Genomic DNA, 14153 nt, shown 5'->3' with positions numbered 1-14153 from the left:
GACATATTCTGAGCCAACAGGACAGGGATATATGACATCTGCGGGGATCCAGGATCATTGAGCGTATCGAGATAAACTTAATCAAACTATTAATAATCTTAGGGATTACTACCATAGACATGTTGATTTTTCTAAAATCCATGAGTTCAGACAGGGAGACAGTGAGACATTTAGTCAAAATTTGGAAACAGAACCCATATTTGATACCGACTGTTATAAGAAAGAGCAACAGACAGATAGAAGGAAGGGCAGATGGAGAAGCCCTCCCACACTGCTGAGACCTTGATGGTTTGGGAGTAGCAGGAGGAGAGAAGATAGAAGGAAGGGCAGACGGAGAAGCCCTCCCCACACTGCTGAGACCTTGATGGTTTGGGAGTAGCAGGAGGAGAGAAGATAGAAGGAAGGGCAGACGGAGAAGCCCTCCCCACACTGCTGAGACCTTGATGGTTTGGGAGTAGCAGGAGGAGAGAAGATAGAAGGAAGGGCAGACGGAGAAGCCCTCCCCCACACTGCTGAGACCTTGATGGTTTGGGAGTAGCAGGAGGAGAGAAAATAGAAGGAAGGGCAGACGGAGAAGCCCACACACTGCTGAGACCTTGATGGTCTGGAGGTAGCAGGAGGAGAGAAGATAGAAGGAAGGGCAGACGGAGAAGCACTCCCCCACACTGCTGAGACCTTGATGGTTTGGGAGTAGCAGGAGGAGAGAAGATAGAAGGAAGGGCAGACGGAGAAGCCCTCCCCACACTGCTGAGACCTTGATGGTTTGGGAGTAGCAGGAGGAGAGAAGATAGAAGGAAGGGCAGAGGGAGAAGCCTTCCCCACACTGCTGAGACCTTGATGGTTTGGGAGTAGCAGGAGGAGAGAAGATAGAAGGAAGGGCAGACAGAGAAGCCCTCCCCCCACTGCTGAGACCTTGATGGTTTGGGAGTAGCAGGAGGAGAGAAGATAGAAGTGACACAGAATGGATAGATAACAGTTACTGAGTGGAGACCAGCATAGTTAAAATATAAACAGGATTAGATGGCAGAGTGTAAGGCTCTCCCGAGAAATGGGGGACAGAAATAATACCGTGACAGACAGAAAAGACAGAATAAGAATATAAGGGAAGAGAATTTGGTTCGCTTAGGTTTAGGATAATTAGTGGAAAGATTTTCTGCTCCATTTGTTTTAAAAATATGACAAGTGAGGAGGGCAGGCAGGTATTTTAGTTTTATTTTAAGTGTATGTTTAGTAAATTCGCTAGGAAGAGATATGCTGATTTTGTTGAAAGTAGTTGTTACCCCAACTAAAAGGGGAATGAAAGCTTAGTTGGTTTCAGGAACTAAGGTGTTAGACACTGAACCATTGCCCACAAATTATTCTGCACAGCAGGCCGAAATAGTAGCATTGACTAGAGCCTGCGAAATAAGAAAGGAGAGAAAGGTTACTATTTACACAGAGAGCACACATGCATTTAAACCATACTAAGCATCACAGATAAATCTTAAAGAAGACACTTGACAGAGAATTGTTACAGGATAGCCAAGAACAAACGCCCCAGGAAGAATTGGACATGTGGAAAATGAAAGGGGCGATCCTACAAGATAATGTCAGACATATAATTGACTAATCTTACCTAAGTCATTGTTTAGATATGCAGCAATATTGACACATGGGCAGAGCCATGTGCCAACAGGGAGGAGGGATGGTAGAGCAGGTTAGGAAATACTGTGAAGGTTAGGAAAGACTTAGTGGCCTAGAGGATAACTACTTAATGGCCTAGAGGATAACTACTTAATGGCCTAGAGGATAACTACTTAATGGCCTAGAGGATAACTACTTAATGGCCTAGAGGAAACTACTTAATGGCCTAGAGGATAACTACTTAATGGAAGGAGACTTAATGGAAGGATAACTACTTAATGGCCTAGAGGATAACTACTTAATGGCCTAGAGGATAAATAATGGCCTAGAGGATAACTACTTAATGGAAGGATAACTACTTAATGGCCTAGAGGATAACTACTTAATGGCCTAGAGGATAACTACTTAATGGCCTAGAGGATAACTACTTAATGGCCTAGAGGATAACTACTTAATGGCCTAGAGGATAACTACTTAAAAACATGTTTTTGTAGAATATCCACTCCAACATTTGGAAATGGACTTCATTGAACTATTCCGAAGTGAGGGAAAGAAAATGGTGTCTTAGTTTCCCCCCATCCCAAATAATTAAATTCAAAGCGATCATGAAAGTATAAACTGAGTGTACAAAACATTAGGAACACTCCCTCAACTATGACAATTGGGTTCTTTTTCCACCACTGGTGATCATAGCGTTCACCTGGATTCACCTTGTCAGCCTATGTCATGTAAAGAGCAGGTGTTCCTAAAGTTTTGTACACTCAGTTTAGTTTCATATTGGAGACATTGACCTCTTCAAAACTACACACCTCCCCTTTGACCTCTTGAGGACCACACACCTCCCCCTTTACTTTTAGGACCAAAAATCTCCCTTTTTACCTTCAGGACCACATACCTCCCCTTTGACCTTCAGGACCACACAAGGACACTAAGTGCAAAAGATTACTGGGTATTACAATATGGCACATGCAGAGTCTGCAATTCATGTCCACTATATATGTGACAGGTGGAGTCTTCAAAGAGTTGGGCAGGTCACACCATCCAGCCCAGCTCCCATGGGGAAGGTATAAGGCTTCAAAACCGCTATGAGGAATAAGAGAGTAGGATATTAAAAATGGTGCTGATGGTGATGTCAATTTCAGGCATTCCCATTGAATTCATGTGGTCATTTTGTTCTCTCATATTCTTGTACCATCGTTGATGAGGATGAAAAGGATGAAGTTTATCCTTGATAAATGATTCACTGTATCAATCATTGACTATATGGAATTGTTTTAAGAAGGTCAGACCAACAATCATTTAGCTATTTGGTTTTGAATTGTAAGACCCCTTGGAGTATAAAAAAGTATAAAAAAATACATATAAAAAAGTATTTGATGGAAAAAAATGATTTGACCTTACTGCTATTAGTCCATGCAAACGCATTGAATGAATAATAGATTCAGTACATGGAAAACAGATAGTCCCCCCTAAAAAATCTAAAGTGTTCTGAATTGTCTGTTCTATATCAGGATACATTTGTTTATTTTGTCTACATGTATAATAACCCCTTATTTTTGGAACTAAAAAGTGTCAATATATCCTTTTCAACCAGTACCAGGGGACCTTCAGATGCAGCCTGTGGGTGTCCTAGAGCAAAACATCCAACATGTACGTGTTGGTAGTGGGTAGTCCAAACTGTTCGGACACTATAGACAGAAGTTGTCAGATCGGCTGTACTCACTTCAGACGAGTCCCACCATTCGGACACTACAGACAGAAGTTGTCAGATCGGCTGTACTGACTTCAGACGAGTCCCACCATTCGGACACTACAGACGATCTTGTGAGAAGACCGATTTCAGGATGTTTCATGGTCTGACAAACAATGCTCTAGCTCTGTCACATTTCACTGCAGATGCGAAAGTGAGACATCAACAAACGAGGTGGATTGAGACCCATCCAATGCAAAAAAAAGACAAATAAGTTGTTTTGTACGCTAATTAGATTTAAACAGGGGGGAAAGTATTTCAACCTTATGGGTTTATAACAACATGATATCAACTTTATGCCTAGATCATCATCTATGAAGACAATGACTATGGTGGCCGTCATTTGAGTGCAGTGGGGACTTCACAGACATGCTCATTCTACTCAGCCGGTGTAACTCCATCAAGGTGACATGTAGATGCTTCATGATAGGAGAAGCCCAACTACACTGGCCACCAGTACTACCTGTGTCCAGGAGAGTAGCCTGACTACCATCGTTGGATGAGCATCAATGACAAACTCTTGCCACATCATTCCCTTGGTGAGCTCTCTGTTTGTTTGACTGCCCTTGCGAAAAAAATAAGTTAATAAATGTACAAACAGTTTATGAAAAGTTAATAAATGTATATTTATAAACATTTGATGAAAAGTTAATAAATTGTCAGTTCACATTTTCCCGAACTAAAAGCAAAAAATGTACTTGTATTATATGGTTATTTCACTTTCAAATAGTACATTCAGAAAGTATAAATATTTTCGCTATAAAAGTATTTTCAGTTACAGTACCAGTTAGAAGTTTGGACACACCTACTCATTCAAGGGTTTTTCTTAATTTTTACTATTTTCTACATTGTAGAATAATAGTGAATACATCAAAACTATAAAATAACACAAATGCCAAGAGTGTGCAAAGCTGTCATCAAGGCAGCTACTTTGAAAAATCTCAAATATAAAATATATTTTGATTGTTTACCAATTCTTTGGTTACTACTGTGCATGATTCCATATATGTTATTTCATAATTTTACTGTCTTCACTATTATTCTACAATGTAGAAAATAGTAAAAATAAAGAAAAAACCCTTGAATGAGTAGGTGTGTCCAAACTTCTGACTGGTACTATAGATATATAGTATACTCTGTATATTTCACTCTCAAAAAATAAACTTGGAGCATTCTAATCTGGTATGAGAGTTATGCCAATTATACAGATGTAGGATCTTAATTTGAGGCAGTTTGCTACAGCAGGAAAATAATCCTGGAGCAACAGGAAATTACATTTTTAGGGGTTGATACATTTTACGTCAAGGCAAATCAAGTCTGGAATTTCACAGTGGAAATGACAAACTTTAGAAACCTTTTTAAACTATAAATTAGCATTTCCTGCCGTGCAGGAAAATGTGGTCAAATTAAGATCCTACATCTGTGCCAGTTGTGGAATTCTGGGTTAAGATGCTATTGGAAGATAATTGCTAAATTAATAAATAATTGTTTTATTCCTATGATTGAATGTTAATTAGGGGCGGCAGGTAGCCTAGTGGTTAGTGCGTTGGGCCAGTAATTGAAAGATTGCTAGATCGAATCCCTGAGCTGACAAGGTAAAAATCTGTCATTCTGCCCCTGAACAAGGCTGTTCCTAGGCCGTCATTGTAAATAAAAATGTGTTCTTAACTGACTTGCCTAGGTGTTGATTTTTTTATTTTTAAGTAAAAAAAATTATACGTTGGTGCAGGTGTGTGTGAGCAGGAGTGGGGGTGTAAAGATTTGTATTGGTCCTCTGATTATCAGATAAAGATAGAAGTTCTAAGATTGTACGATTATAACAGCTTTTTTCACCTCTAATCAATAGCGGGTGCCTGGATCCTACAACATGCGACTGACTCTATGAGAGACTAGAGTATTGTGGGCAGATGATGGATCTGGTGAACGACTGTCCCAGCATAAAGGATCGTTTCCACATCAACAACTTTTTCTCTTGCAATGTGAAAGGAGGAAACTTGCTGTTCTACAACCACTCAAACTACCGGAGAAGGGGGTACCCTATAATACCTGCGGTTACACACTCTTAGAAAAAAGGGTTCCAAAAGGGTTCTTCAGCTATCCCCATAGGAGAACCCTTTTATGGTCCAGGTAAAACCCATTTGGATTCCATGTAGAAACATCTGTGGAAAGGGTTTTACATTGAACCCAAAAGGGTTCTACCTGGAACCAAAAAGGGTTCTTCAAAGGGTTCTCCTACGGGGACAGCCGAAGAACCCTTTTAGGTTCTAGATAGCACCCTTTTTTCTTTGGGTGCAGGAGAATCAGAAAATGGGTCAGAAAGAGTGCTAGAATGGGTTCCATTCAATCAATCATGTACTACTGAACATACCCTGCTCTCAATTAATTGAACGTTGTGGCCAGCTCCTCTGCGGCTAGCCAGGAGTCATGGTGGGACAATAACTCTTTGAATATTCACCCCGGACATCAGGCTCAGTGATAGGATATACAAAATCTCATAAAGCCATCTTGCTATCATTTGAGTGATATGATCACTCAAGTTAAGAGATTGTATACCCCACCCTCACTGCACATGAATGGATCATCTCATTTCCTGTTCTTGGTTTAAAACACAAACATAAAAGGATTGAGAAAGTACAAATTTAATTAGAGAAGATAAACAAACCTGAACAACATGATGGGATTTAACAAATACCTAGAAGAGGAAACTTATTACAAAGCCTACAGTCAAAAATGATACTTTCAAATTGGAATATCTTCAGACAAAAACAATGTTCACAATGTTAAAATGCCTTTCATTGATGTGGCATGTTCATTTGATTAGATTTTTGAAAAAATGTAATAAAGTAATATTGACAAAACTTTTGAATAGACCAATACTTATCAATGATGACTATATAATTTGATCACATGATGGTAGCAAATCTCTGGGCCTATTCTTGACCAATGATACACTCTTAGAAATTAAGTATTGTCCCCACAGGAGAACCCTTTATGCTACTGTAAATGGATAATTACCATGTGTTTATTCTACAAAGATGCATAAACTAGGCTAAGTTCATACAAATAGTATTATTTGTTAATTTCGTGGCCCGTGTATTGGCTCTCTAACATGTACTGTAGCTGACGATGACTGTATAATGAATATGGCGTTGATAGGTTTTGCTGATGCAGTGCAGTGAGTGTATCAGACTGGTATACAGTAGTGTTTTCGGAGAATTGTGATGAACATGAGGGATAGAACAATAACTGGTTACACACGGCCATTCATACATCAACAGACCCCCACCGTTGAAACATCATCACCATGACTGAGGGATATATTTGAATGACAATACTTTATGCTGTGCAATCACACAGCTGCCCTGTGTGTGTTATTTTTAAAAATAAAAGACAGTGCTGAACTGAGGGACATTGAGCACTGAGCTGTCACCCCCATCCACCGCCAACATGACTATGGGAAAGGTAAGATAGAAGTCCATGGTTTTACAACTTTTCAGATGAAATCTAAACAATTTTACAATGATATTTTACAATATTTCATTAATTTCCCCTTAGTTTTACATGCACAGTTTCTACAAATAGATCAGATAATACAACCAGTTTAGCAGACAGATCTCATGCAGTTTAGTAGTCCTGTCATTTTAGAGATAATGATATTCTGTGATGTGATTGTTTGCAGATAATCTTCTACGAGGACAGGAACTTCCAGGGTCGCTCTCATGAGTGTAACAGCGACTGTGCCGACCTGCACTCCTACTTCAACCGCTGCAACTCCCTCAGGGTTGAGAGCGGCTGCTTCATGGTCTACGAGCGCCCTAACTACATGGGAAACCAGTACTTCGTGAGGAGGGGAGAGTACCCCGATAACCAGCGAATGATTGGGATCAACGACTGCATCAGGTCCTGCCGTATGATCCCCATGGTAAGTAACAAGGTTTGAAATGCATCTACAGTTGTACAGTTGCCAAGGCAGCAGCTACTCTTCCAGTTATATACAATTTAAAACATTACATTTCATAACCCTTTTCACCCTACACTAAGCTGAAGGAAAGTCATTGTTTTTCACTGAATGATTTAAATATCTGGCATACATTTTCTATTCTTTATAGTAGAGCCAAAGTCATAACCAGATACATTTGAATACTGCAATTATATTGAACATTTATTTTATTGATTAATTTTGATAGACTAGGATGTGCGTATATGAGCTACCTGCATATAACATGTAGCTGCCATGAGATAAATCAGTCATACATTTGTTGAATATAACATACACCTAAATTTCAACTAAAGCCTCAGCAACATTTACCTCTAAATGTACCATTATATTTAATTAAATGTAAGAAAATTACAAATTGAAAATACAGAAATCATATAATATCTATGTAATGACCATGTAACTATGTAATGACTATGTAATAACTATTCAGTAACCATGTAATAACTATGTGATAACTATGCAGTAACCATGTAGTAACTATGTAATAACTATGTAATAACTATGTAGTAACTATGTAGTAACTATGTAATAACTATGTAGTAACTATGTAATAACTATGCAGTAACCATGTAGTAACTATGTAATGACTATGCAGTAACCATGTAGTAACTATGTAATAACTATGTAATGTCTATGTAACACCTGTTTGATCCCGTTACAGCACCGCGGCAACTACAAAATGAGAATGTACGATCGTCCTGACATGGGCGGCCAGATGAACGAGCTGAGCGACGACTGCCCCAACGTCCAGGACCGTTTCCGTATGTCCGACATCAACTCCTGCAACGTGATGGACGGCCACTGGCTGATGTACGACCAGCCCAACTACAAGGGAAGGCAGTACTATGTGAGGCCCGGTGAGTACAGGAGGTTCAGCGACTGGGGAGGCCAGAGCCCCAAGATCGGCTCCCTCAGAAGGATCACCGACTTCAACTAAACCACAGCTCCATTTTAAACTATCAACTGTCACTCTGTCCACAATAAACTTTGATTCGTAATCAAAAACCTTTTCTGTTTCTTCTCATCTTTTCATTGAGATTGGTATATTCTCAAAACTCAATCCCATTGCTTGAGTCCCTCACTGGTGACAATTCACACAAAGTTTGTTGATTTCAATAAATCTCTTTACGCAGTCTAAATACGTTTATTGGTAGAGCATTTGAGATATATAATTGATCTTGTTCTACAGTAGGCTCTAGATATCTAAATCCTACACAAATAATTACAGCACCACAACCATTTATGTTCCATGTTGGATATCAAAACACCTAATCATTACTAGAATATTTGTTTGTTCTGATAACTCATGTCAAAAAGTACAGATTGATCAGTAAACCCCACATTATATGTGAGAAAAATGCATTTATTGGCAAAAGAATGCAAGCAGACAAAGCGTGAGCCGCTCTCTCCCTGTTTTGGGGCCCATAAGGGATTAGCCAGCTGTTCATGTATGTGGTTGAATTTATCCATACCATGATGCTAAAAGAAGTAGACTCTATGCAGTAGTTCTGACTGGAGAACGTAGTGAATTTGAGGCATCACATCAATAACGGTGAGTGCACCTGTAAAATCCTACATTCACATTCATAGTTGCAGTCACATTGTCCTACTGGAATACAATTATTATTTATTAATATACATATTAAATATTAATATTCATATTAATGCTAATTGTACAGACCAGAATGTAGATATATGTTAATCACTACCTTTGCTTTCTCTGTACCTGCTATTGCTGAAAGATGAGAATCAGATTTTTATAAAGTAGTTTTGTTCTTACGATCTTACTTACATGGCATATTTAATGATATATGAATGCAGCTTATTTTCAAGAATGCACTTATCAAATAAGATAAAGATATATCATAACTCATAATAAGGATATATTGTAACATAACCAAGGAAATTAAAACAATATGAAGGAACCAGATCATTCTCTGGTTAGATGCTGAGTTTAATGAGCAATATCTGAGTTAATGAGCAAATGCTGAGTTTACTATAAGGCAATATCTCAATATTTATAAGGACAATATTTCTTACCCTGCATTTTGTCTTCATCAAGCGACTACCTAATGTGAGTTATCTTGAGAACTCCTTAGCATGCCAATAAACCAAACTGACTCTCTGCTCCACTTATAGTCTTTTGTAGCGGTACCACATATTGACACACTTTTTAGCCCTAACATAAAGCCAAGTAATAAATCAATAAGATGTGGGGTAATACAAGACATGACATATCCTAACATTCAACAATGTTCATGTAGAAGTTCCAAAAGTAAAGTCATCTTGTTTCACAGTCAATTAATAAATCAATAAGATGTGGGTCAAGACATGACAGATCCTAACATTCAACAATGCTCACGAAGAAGTTCCAAAAGTAATGTATAAGATAAATACTGTTTAGGTCACACGATCTTTTATGTACAGGCATCCGGGCTACAGGTAGCCTAGTGGTTAAGAGCATTGGGCCAGTAACTGAAAGATCACTGGTTTGAATCCCTAAGCCGACTAGGTGAAAAATATGTTGATGTACCCTTGAGCAATGCACTTAACCCGAATTGGTTGCCAGGATCCTGATGAGAGTGCGGAAATACCATCACATCCCCACCTTCCTGGCATCTCTGCACAGGCTCCCTTTCTCATTCCAGATTAAATTCAAAAACCTCCTGCAGACTTTCCAGTGTTTTCATGGCAATGCCACTCCTTATCTCAAAGAACTGCTCTTCCTTCATAACCCCAACCTCAGGTCAAGCAGTAGCCTGCTCCTCCACGCTCCCAGGACCAAGCTCTGCTCCTTGAGGGATCGGGCATTCAGCTTGACCGCTCAGAGCTTCTGGAATGCCCTCTCAGACCACCTGAGGGCACCACTGACTCTGGGCTCCTTTAAAACGGGCCTAAAGACCTTTCTCTTTAGGAAGGCTTTGTGTTGAGAGCTGTGCTCCTTGTTGTCCTAGCGTCAGCTGGGTTCTTTGTGTCAGTTTGTTTAATTGTGTAAAAAAAAAAAACTATTTCCTTTTCTTTTTTCTTTTATGCACTTTGAGATGATTCTTTATAATGAAAACTGCTTTACAAATGTAATAAATTATTATTCTTAATTACTCCTGTAAGTTGCTCTGGATAAGAGCGTCTGCTAAATGACTAAAATGCAATGTCCTGGCAGCCTTCAGGAAGTGTGATGGAAAGAAGATGGAAAGAAGTACTTCTTTGTTCAGTGCAAGAACCCAGTCTATGAATGAGTTCGTTATGGGCAGATTAACTAACTACAGGCGACAACAAAACATGGCCAATAACTAGACATTCTTCTAGTTTCCTTGGCTTGTGAGGTGAGGTACAACTGGACCCTTCCTACCTAAATTATAACTACTTCAATGACGGCATTTCATCCATCTTTGGCCACTGGGTTTAGCCTAAAGTCAGACATTATTTTATATTCTACCCTCAACTCCGCATTCCCATTAAACAACCGTTTTTTTTTTAAAGTTGTGAACTACGAGGTTCTAACATATACTGATTTCACCGTAGAACTCGCAGTCCTTCTATGGAACAACAATGAGCATTTAGGAATAATTAAATGGCGTTTGATGTTTTTGATTGCGACTTCACAGGTACTATTTGTGATTAAAATGTTTTTAAAAGTATTATGGGGTACATTTTCAGTAACCTTTCCATCAGCCTGCCAAAATAACTCAAATGTTTCTATATTGTCCAGTATCATGTACACTTAACGATGTATAATCAGTACATTCTATGATCGAATGGACTGTTATAAAAAAAAAACTATTTTATATAAACTTTGCTTCATTTCTTGGCTGTTATTGATCTAGGCCTACAGCATAGCCAACTACCATTAACTAGAGAGCCATGTAATGGTCATGAAATTACATTCTGCTTTCCAGCACAATGCCATTGTTAACGTTTATGCAAAACATGTAAACACAGGGGTGATTGGCATTTCTGGGGATAAAGGGATGACACAAACAAATAGTTTGTTAACCATGTAAAAGCAAACTGTAATTAGTCAAGGATGGTCATGGGAACAGCGTTAGCTTAGCAGGCCAATAAGGAAGATGTTTTGGACTGTCCTTGGCAGTGGATATGGTAAGTTATGGTATGGATAGTGAAGAAAGGCTAGAATGTGGCAAAAAATGTCAAACTCACTTGAATTCTTCTGACTTCAGCGAGCAGAAGTGCACTAGTAATGGTAAAGGTGGTGGTGGTGGGTAATAATGTAGTTGTAGTAAAATGTGTTCGTAATCATGTTGGTGCTGTGATTAATGTTCAGTAAGTAGCCTATGACACATTGAATGTTGACACGTCACGTACTGTAAATACTCCATGTGTTGCAAGCAGGATGTCATTTTTCGGACTGTACTCATTTGCATAAAATGGGTTGAGAATGCAAATGAGATTGCATAGTGAATGGCTAGGCTAGTGCAATACAGAATCCTTGGGACGTACCTACCCTGAACCCTAAACTTAACCCTTACCCTCACCATAACCTTAACCATAACCCTTACCTAACCCTGACCTTAATCCCTACCTTAACCATTTGAAATGTCAACTTCAGTGGGGTAAAATCAGGGTTGGGACGTCCCAAGGATCCAGGATAGCAAGGACCTGAATGGCTACCTCTAGTGTTACGCACCATATTTAATGCTAAAGGGCTGTTCCATATTGTTCTGTACCTATTGTCTATTGGACGTGTGGATACCATACTAGTCTTTTCCTTTGTCTATGCATGTCAAAACATCAAACCAGTAATTATTTATCCTGTTTTTTCAAATACAAATCCATATTTCTCACCCAATGTTGTTCTCCAACAAAAAGGAAAACATGTGCCAGTACCCTGAATTATAACTATGTGAGCATTTGAATAACAATACTTTGTTTGTCAAGAGGTAGTATAAAAAGCTCTGAAAACATGTGGAATCTCTCCAACGGAGACCATGGGCAAGGTAGGACTTTTTCCCTGTGCTATTGAACTGTAAACTCTGACCATTTTACTCCCTTGTCTGCTATATAATGTGCTCAGTATATGCTGTATAGTGGGTCCCACCCCACCTATATCAGCCCAAAGTGAAATTTATCATTGGAATTTCTTGATTTGCAGATTACATTTTACGAGGACAGGAACTTCCAAGGTCGTAGTTATGAGTGCAGCAATGACTGCACAGACCTGCACTCCTACTTCAGCCGCTGTAACTCCATCAGGGTGGATAGTGGCTGTTTTATGATCTATGAACGCCCCAACTACATGGGTCACCAGTATTACATGAGGAGGGGAGAGTATACTGATTACCAGCGTTGGATGGGCTTCAGCAGCTGTATCCGATCATGTCGTATGATTCCAATGGTAAGTTCTGACTGGGTATGGACGTCTTACTGAGACATAGGAAGGTACCTGAAAATGATTATCAAGACAAGAGAGTTGGAGCAAGGATAAGAACATCATTTATTTATCTTTATCTTTATCTACATCATCTCTGTTTTAAGATTTAGATTCATGAGCTTCCTAGAACTATCCAGGAAATGGATTTGGATATTTAATGCCACCTTGCCATTATATTATCCATCTACTCTCTGTACGGTATCAACAGGATGCCATTTTGATTGCTCTTTCTTTTGCTCCACAGTACCGGGGTTCATATAGGATGCGAATCTACGAGAAGGCCGATTTCAGTGGTCACATGATGGAATTCATGGATGACTGTCCCTGTGTGTCTGATCGTTTCCACCACCGCCACATCTACTCCTGTAATATCATGAATGGCTTCTGGATCTTCTACGAGTATCCCAACTACCGGGGTCGACAGTACTTCCTGAGAACCGGAGAGTACAGGAGATACCGTGAATGGTGCGCCACCTGCGCCATTGTAGGCTCTTTCAGACGGGTCACTGACTTTTAGCCATCCTGCTCAAGCACTTGCTGTAAATACATGCTTAGTTATTAAAATGGTTGAATTTTTAACCCCTTTGTGTACGAATGATCTCTGACTTGTTTACATTTTCATTATTGAAATAACTAATATTCATTAAATGTTCACTGTATTTATGTGGTTTTAAGTTGGTATAAAATGACACTAACAAGAATGATTCAATAAAGGCCATGTCATTACTTGTGTGAACAATTATCAACTACCACTTTGTTAAGGCCTTGCATCCAGTATCTCATATATTGACCAATAAGAGTACTTACTATGGCACTTACTGCATTAAAACCTGAAATTAGAGTACTTACTATGGCACATACTGCATTCAAACCTGAAAACATACACCACTCATCTGGAGGTCACTGTTTTCAGCTTTCAGTGCCAGAAAGTTGTAAAAAATACTATGGCTACTAGACTTTCGGAGGCTGAAATCAAATGGCCTTAGCTACCATAAGTGACTGTCTAAGGAATAGCTTCTTAAACTTTTCCAGCTCAAGACCCAAATAAGAAATTCACCGTCCTCCTGTGACCCAAATCGCCACCCCAACGACCCTAACTTTAAAAAACGGTGTGTGATTATAAGTGTATTGTGATAACTCACGAGCCCTCTTTCACATGCCCAGGGGCCACTTTTGGTCCCGACACATAGTTAAAGAAAAGCCCTGGTCTAAGGAGTCAGGCATGACACCATCATGCATAGAAGGAATGTAATGTCATGTAATATTTGTAATTGTATATAACTGCCTTAATGTTGCTGGAATGCAGATTAGTGGAAAGTATAACTGAGAAAATATAAGTTGAACACTGTTCTCTAGCATTAATAAACTAGTAATAAATAAATACAATTCCT

General features: G+C 39.2%; 2 protein-coding genes across 2 annotated transcripts; both read left to right on the top strand.

Annotated features, from left to right (window-relative positions):
- Window positions 1–6734: 6734 nt before the first annotated feature.
- LOC115116610 (gamma-crystallin M2-like) lies at window positions 6735–8378 on the top strand. Its single transcript, XM_029645103.2, has 3 exons — window positions 6735–6835; window positions 7053–7295; window positions 8035–8378. Exons 1-3 carry the CDS (start codon window positions 6821–6823, stop codon window positions 8308–8310), a joined length of 534 nt encoding a protein of 177 aa, XP_029500963.1. The 5' UTR covers window positions 6735–6820; the 3' UTR covers window positions 8311–8378.
- A 3885-nt stretch (window positions 8379–12263) lies between these two features.
- LOC115116611 (gamma-crystallin M2-like) lies at window positions 12264–13341 on the top strand. The gene is made up of 3 exons (XM_029645104.2): window positions 12264–12328; window positions 12484–12726; window positions 13007–13341. The coding sequence occupies exons 1-3, from the start codon at window positions 12320–12322 to the stop codon at window positions 13277–13279; spliced, it is 525 nt and encodes a 174-aa protein (XP_029500964.1). The 5' UTR covers window positions 12264–12319; the 3' UTR covers window positions 13280–13341.
- The last annotated feature ends 812 nt before the right edge of the window (window positions 13342–14153 follow it).

The sequence above is a fragment of the Oncorhynchus nerka genome, linkage group LG1 (genome assembly GCF_034236695.1).
Source record: "Oncorhynchus nerka isolate Pitt River linkage group LG1, Oner_Uvic_2.0, whole genome shotgun sequence".
Classification (NCBI taxonomy): Eukaryota; Metazoa; Chordata; class Actinopteri; order Salmoniformes; family Salmonidae; genus Oncorhynchus; species Oncorhynchus nerka.
The sequence above is the reverse complement of the archived record's forward strand: the minus strand, read 5'-3'. Positions and strand labels throughout refer to the sequence as shown.

Bases quoted from the DNA above. Each gene is read 5' to 3' on its own strand.
- LOC115116610 (XM_029645103.2), top strand. The intron at 7,296-8,034 runs GTAAGTAACAAG...ATCCCGTTACAG, and splicing joins CCTGCCGTATGATCCCCATG to CACCGCGGCAACTACAAAAT.
- LOC115116611 (XM_029645104.2), top strand. The intron at 12,727-13,006 runs GTAAGTTCTGAC...TTTGCTCCACAG, and splicing joins CATGTCGTATGATTCCAATG to TACCGGGGTTCATATAGGAT.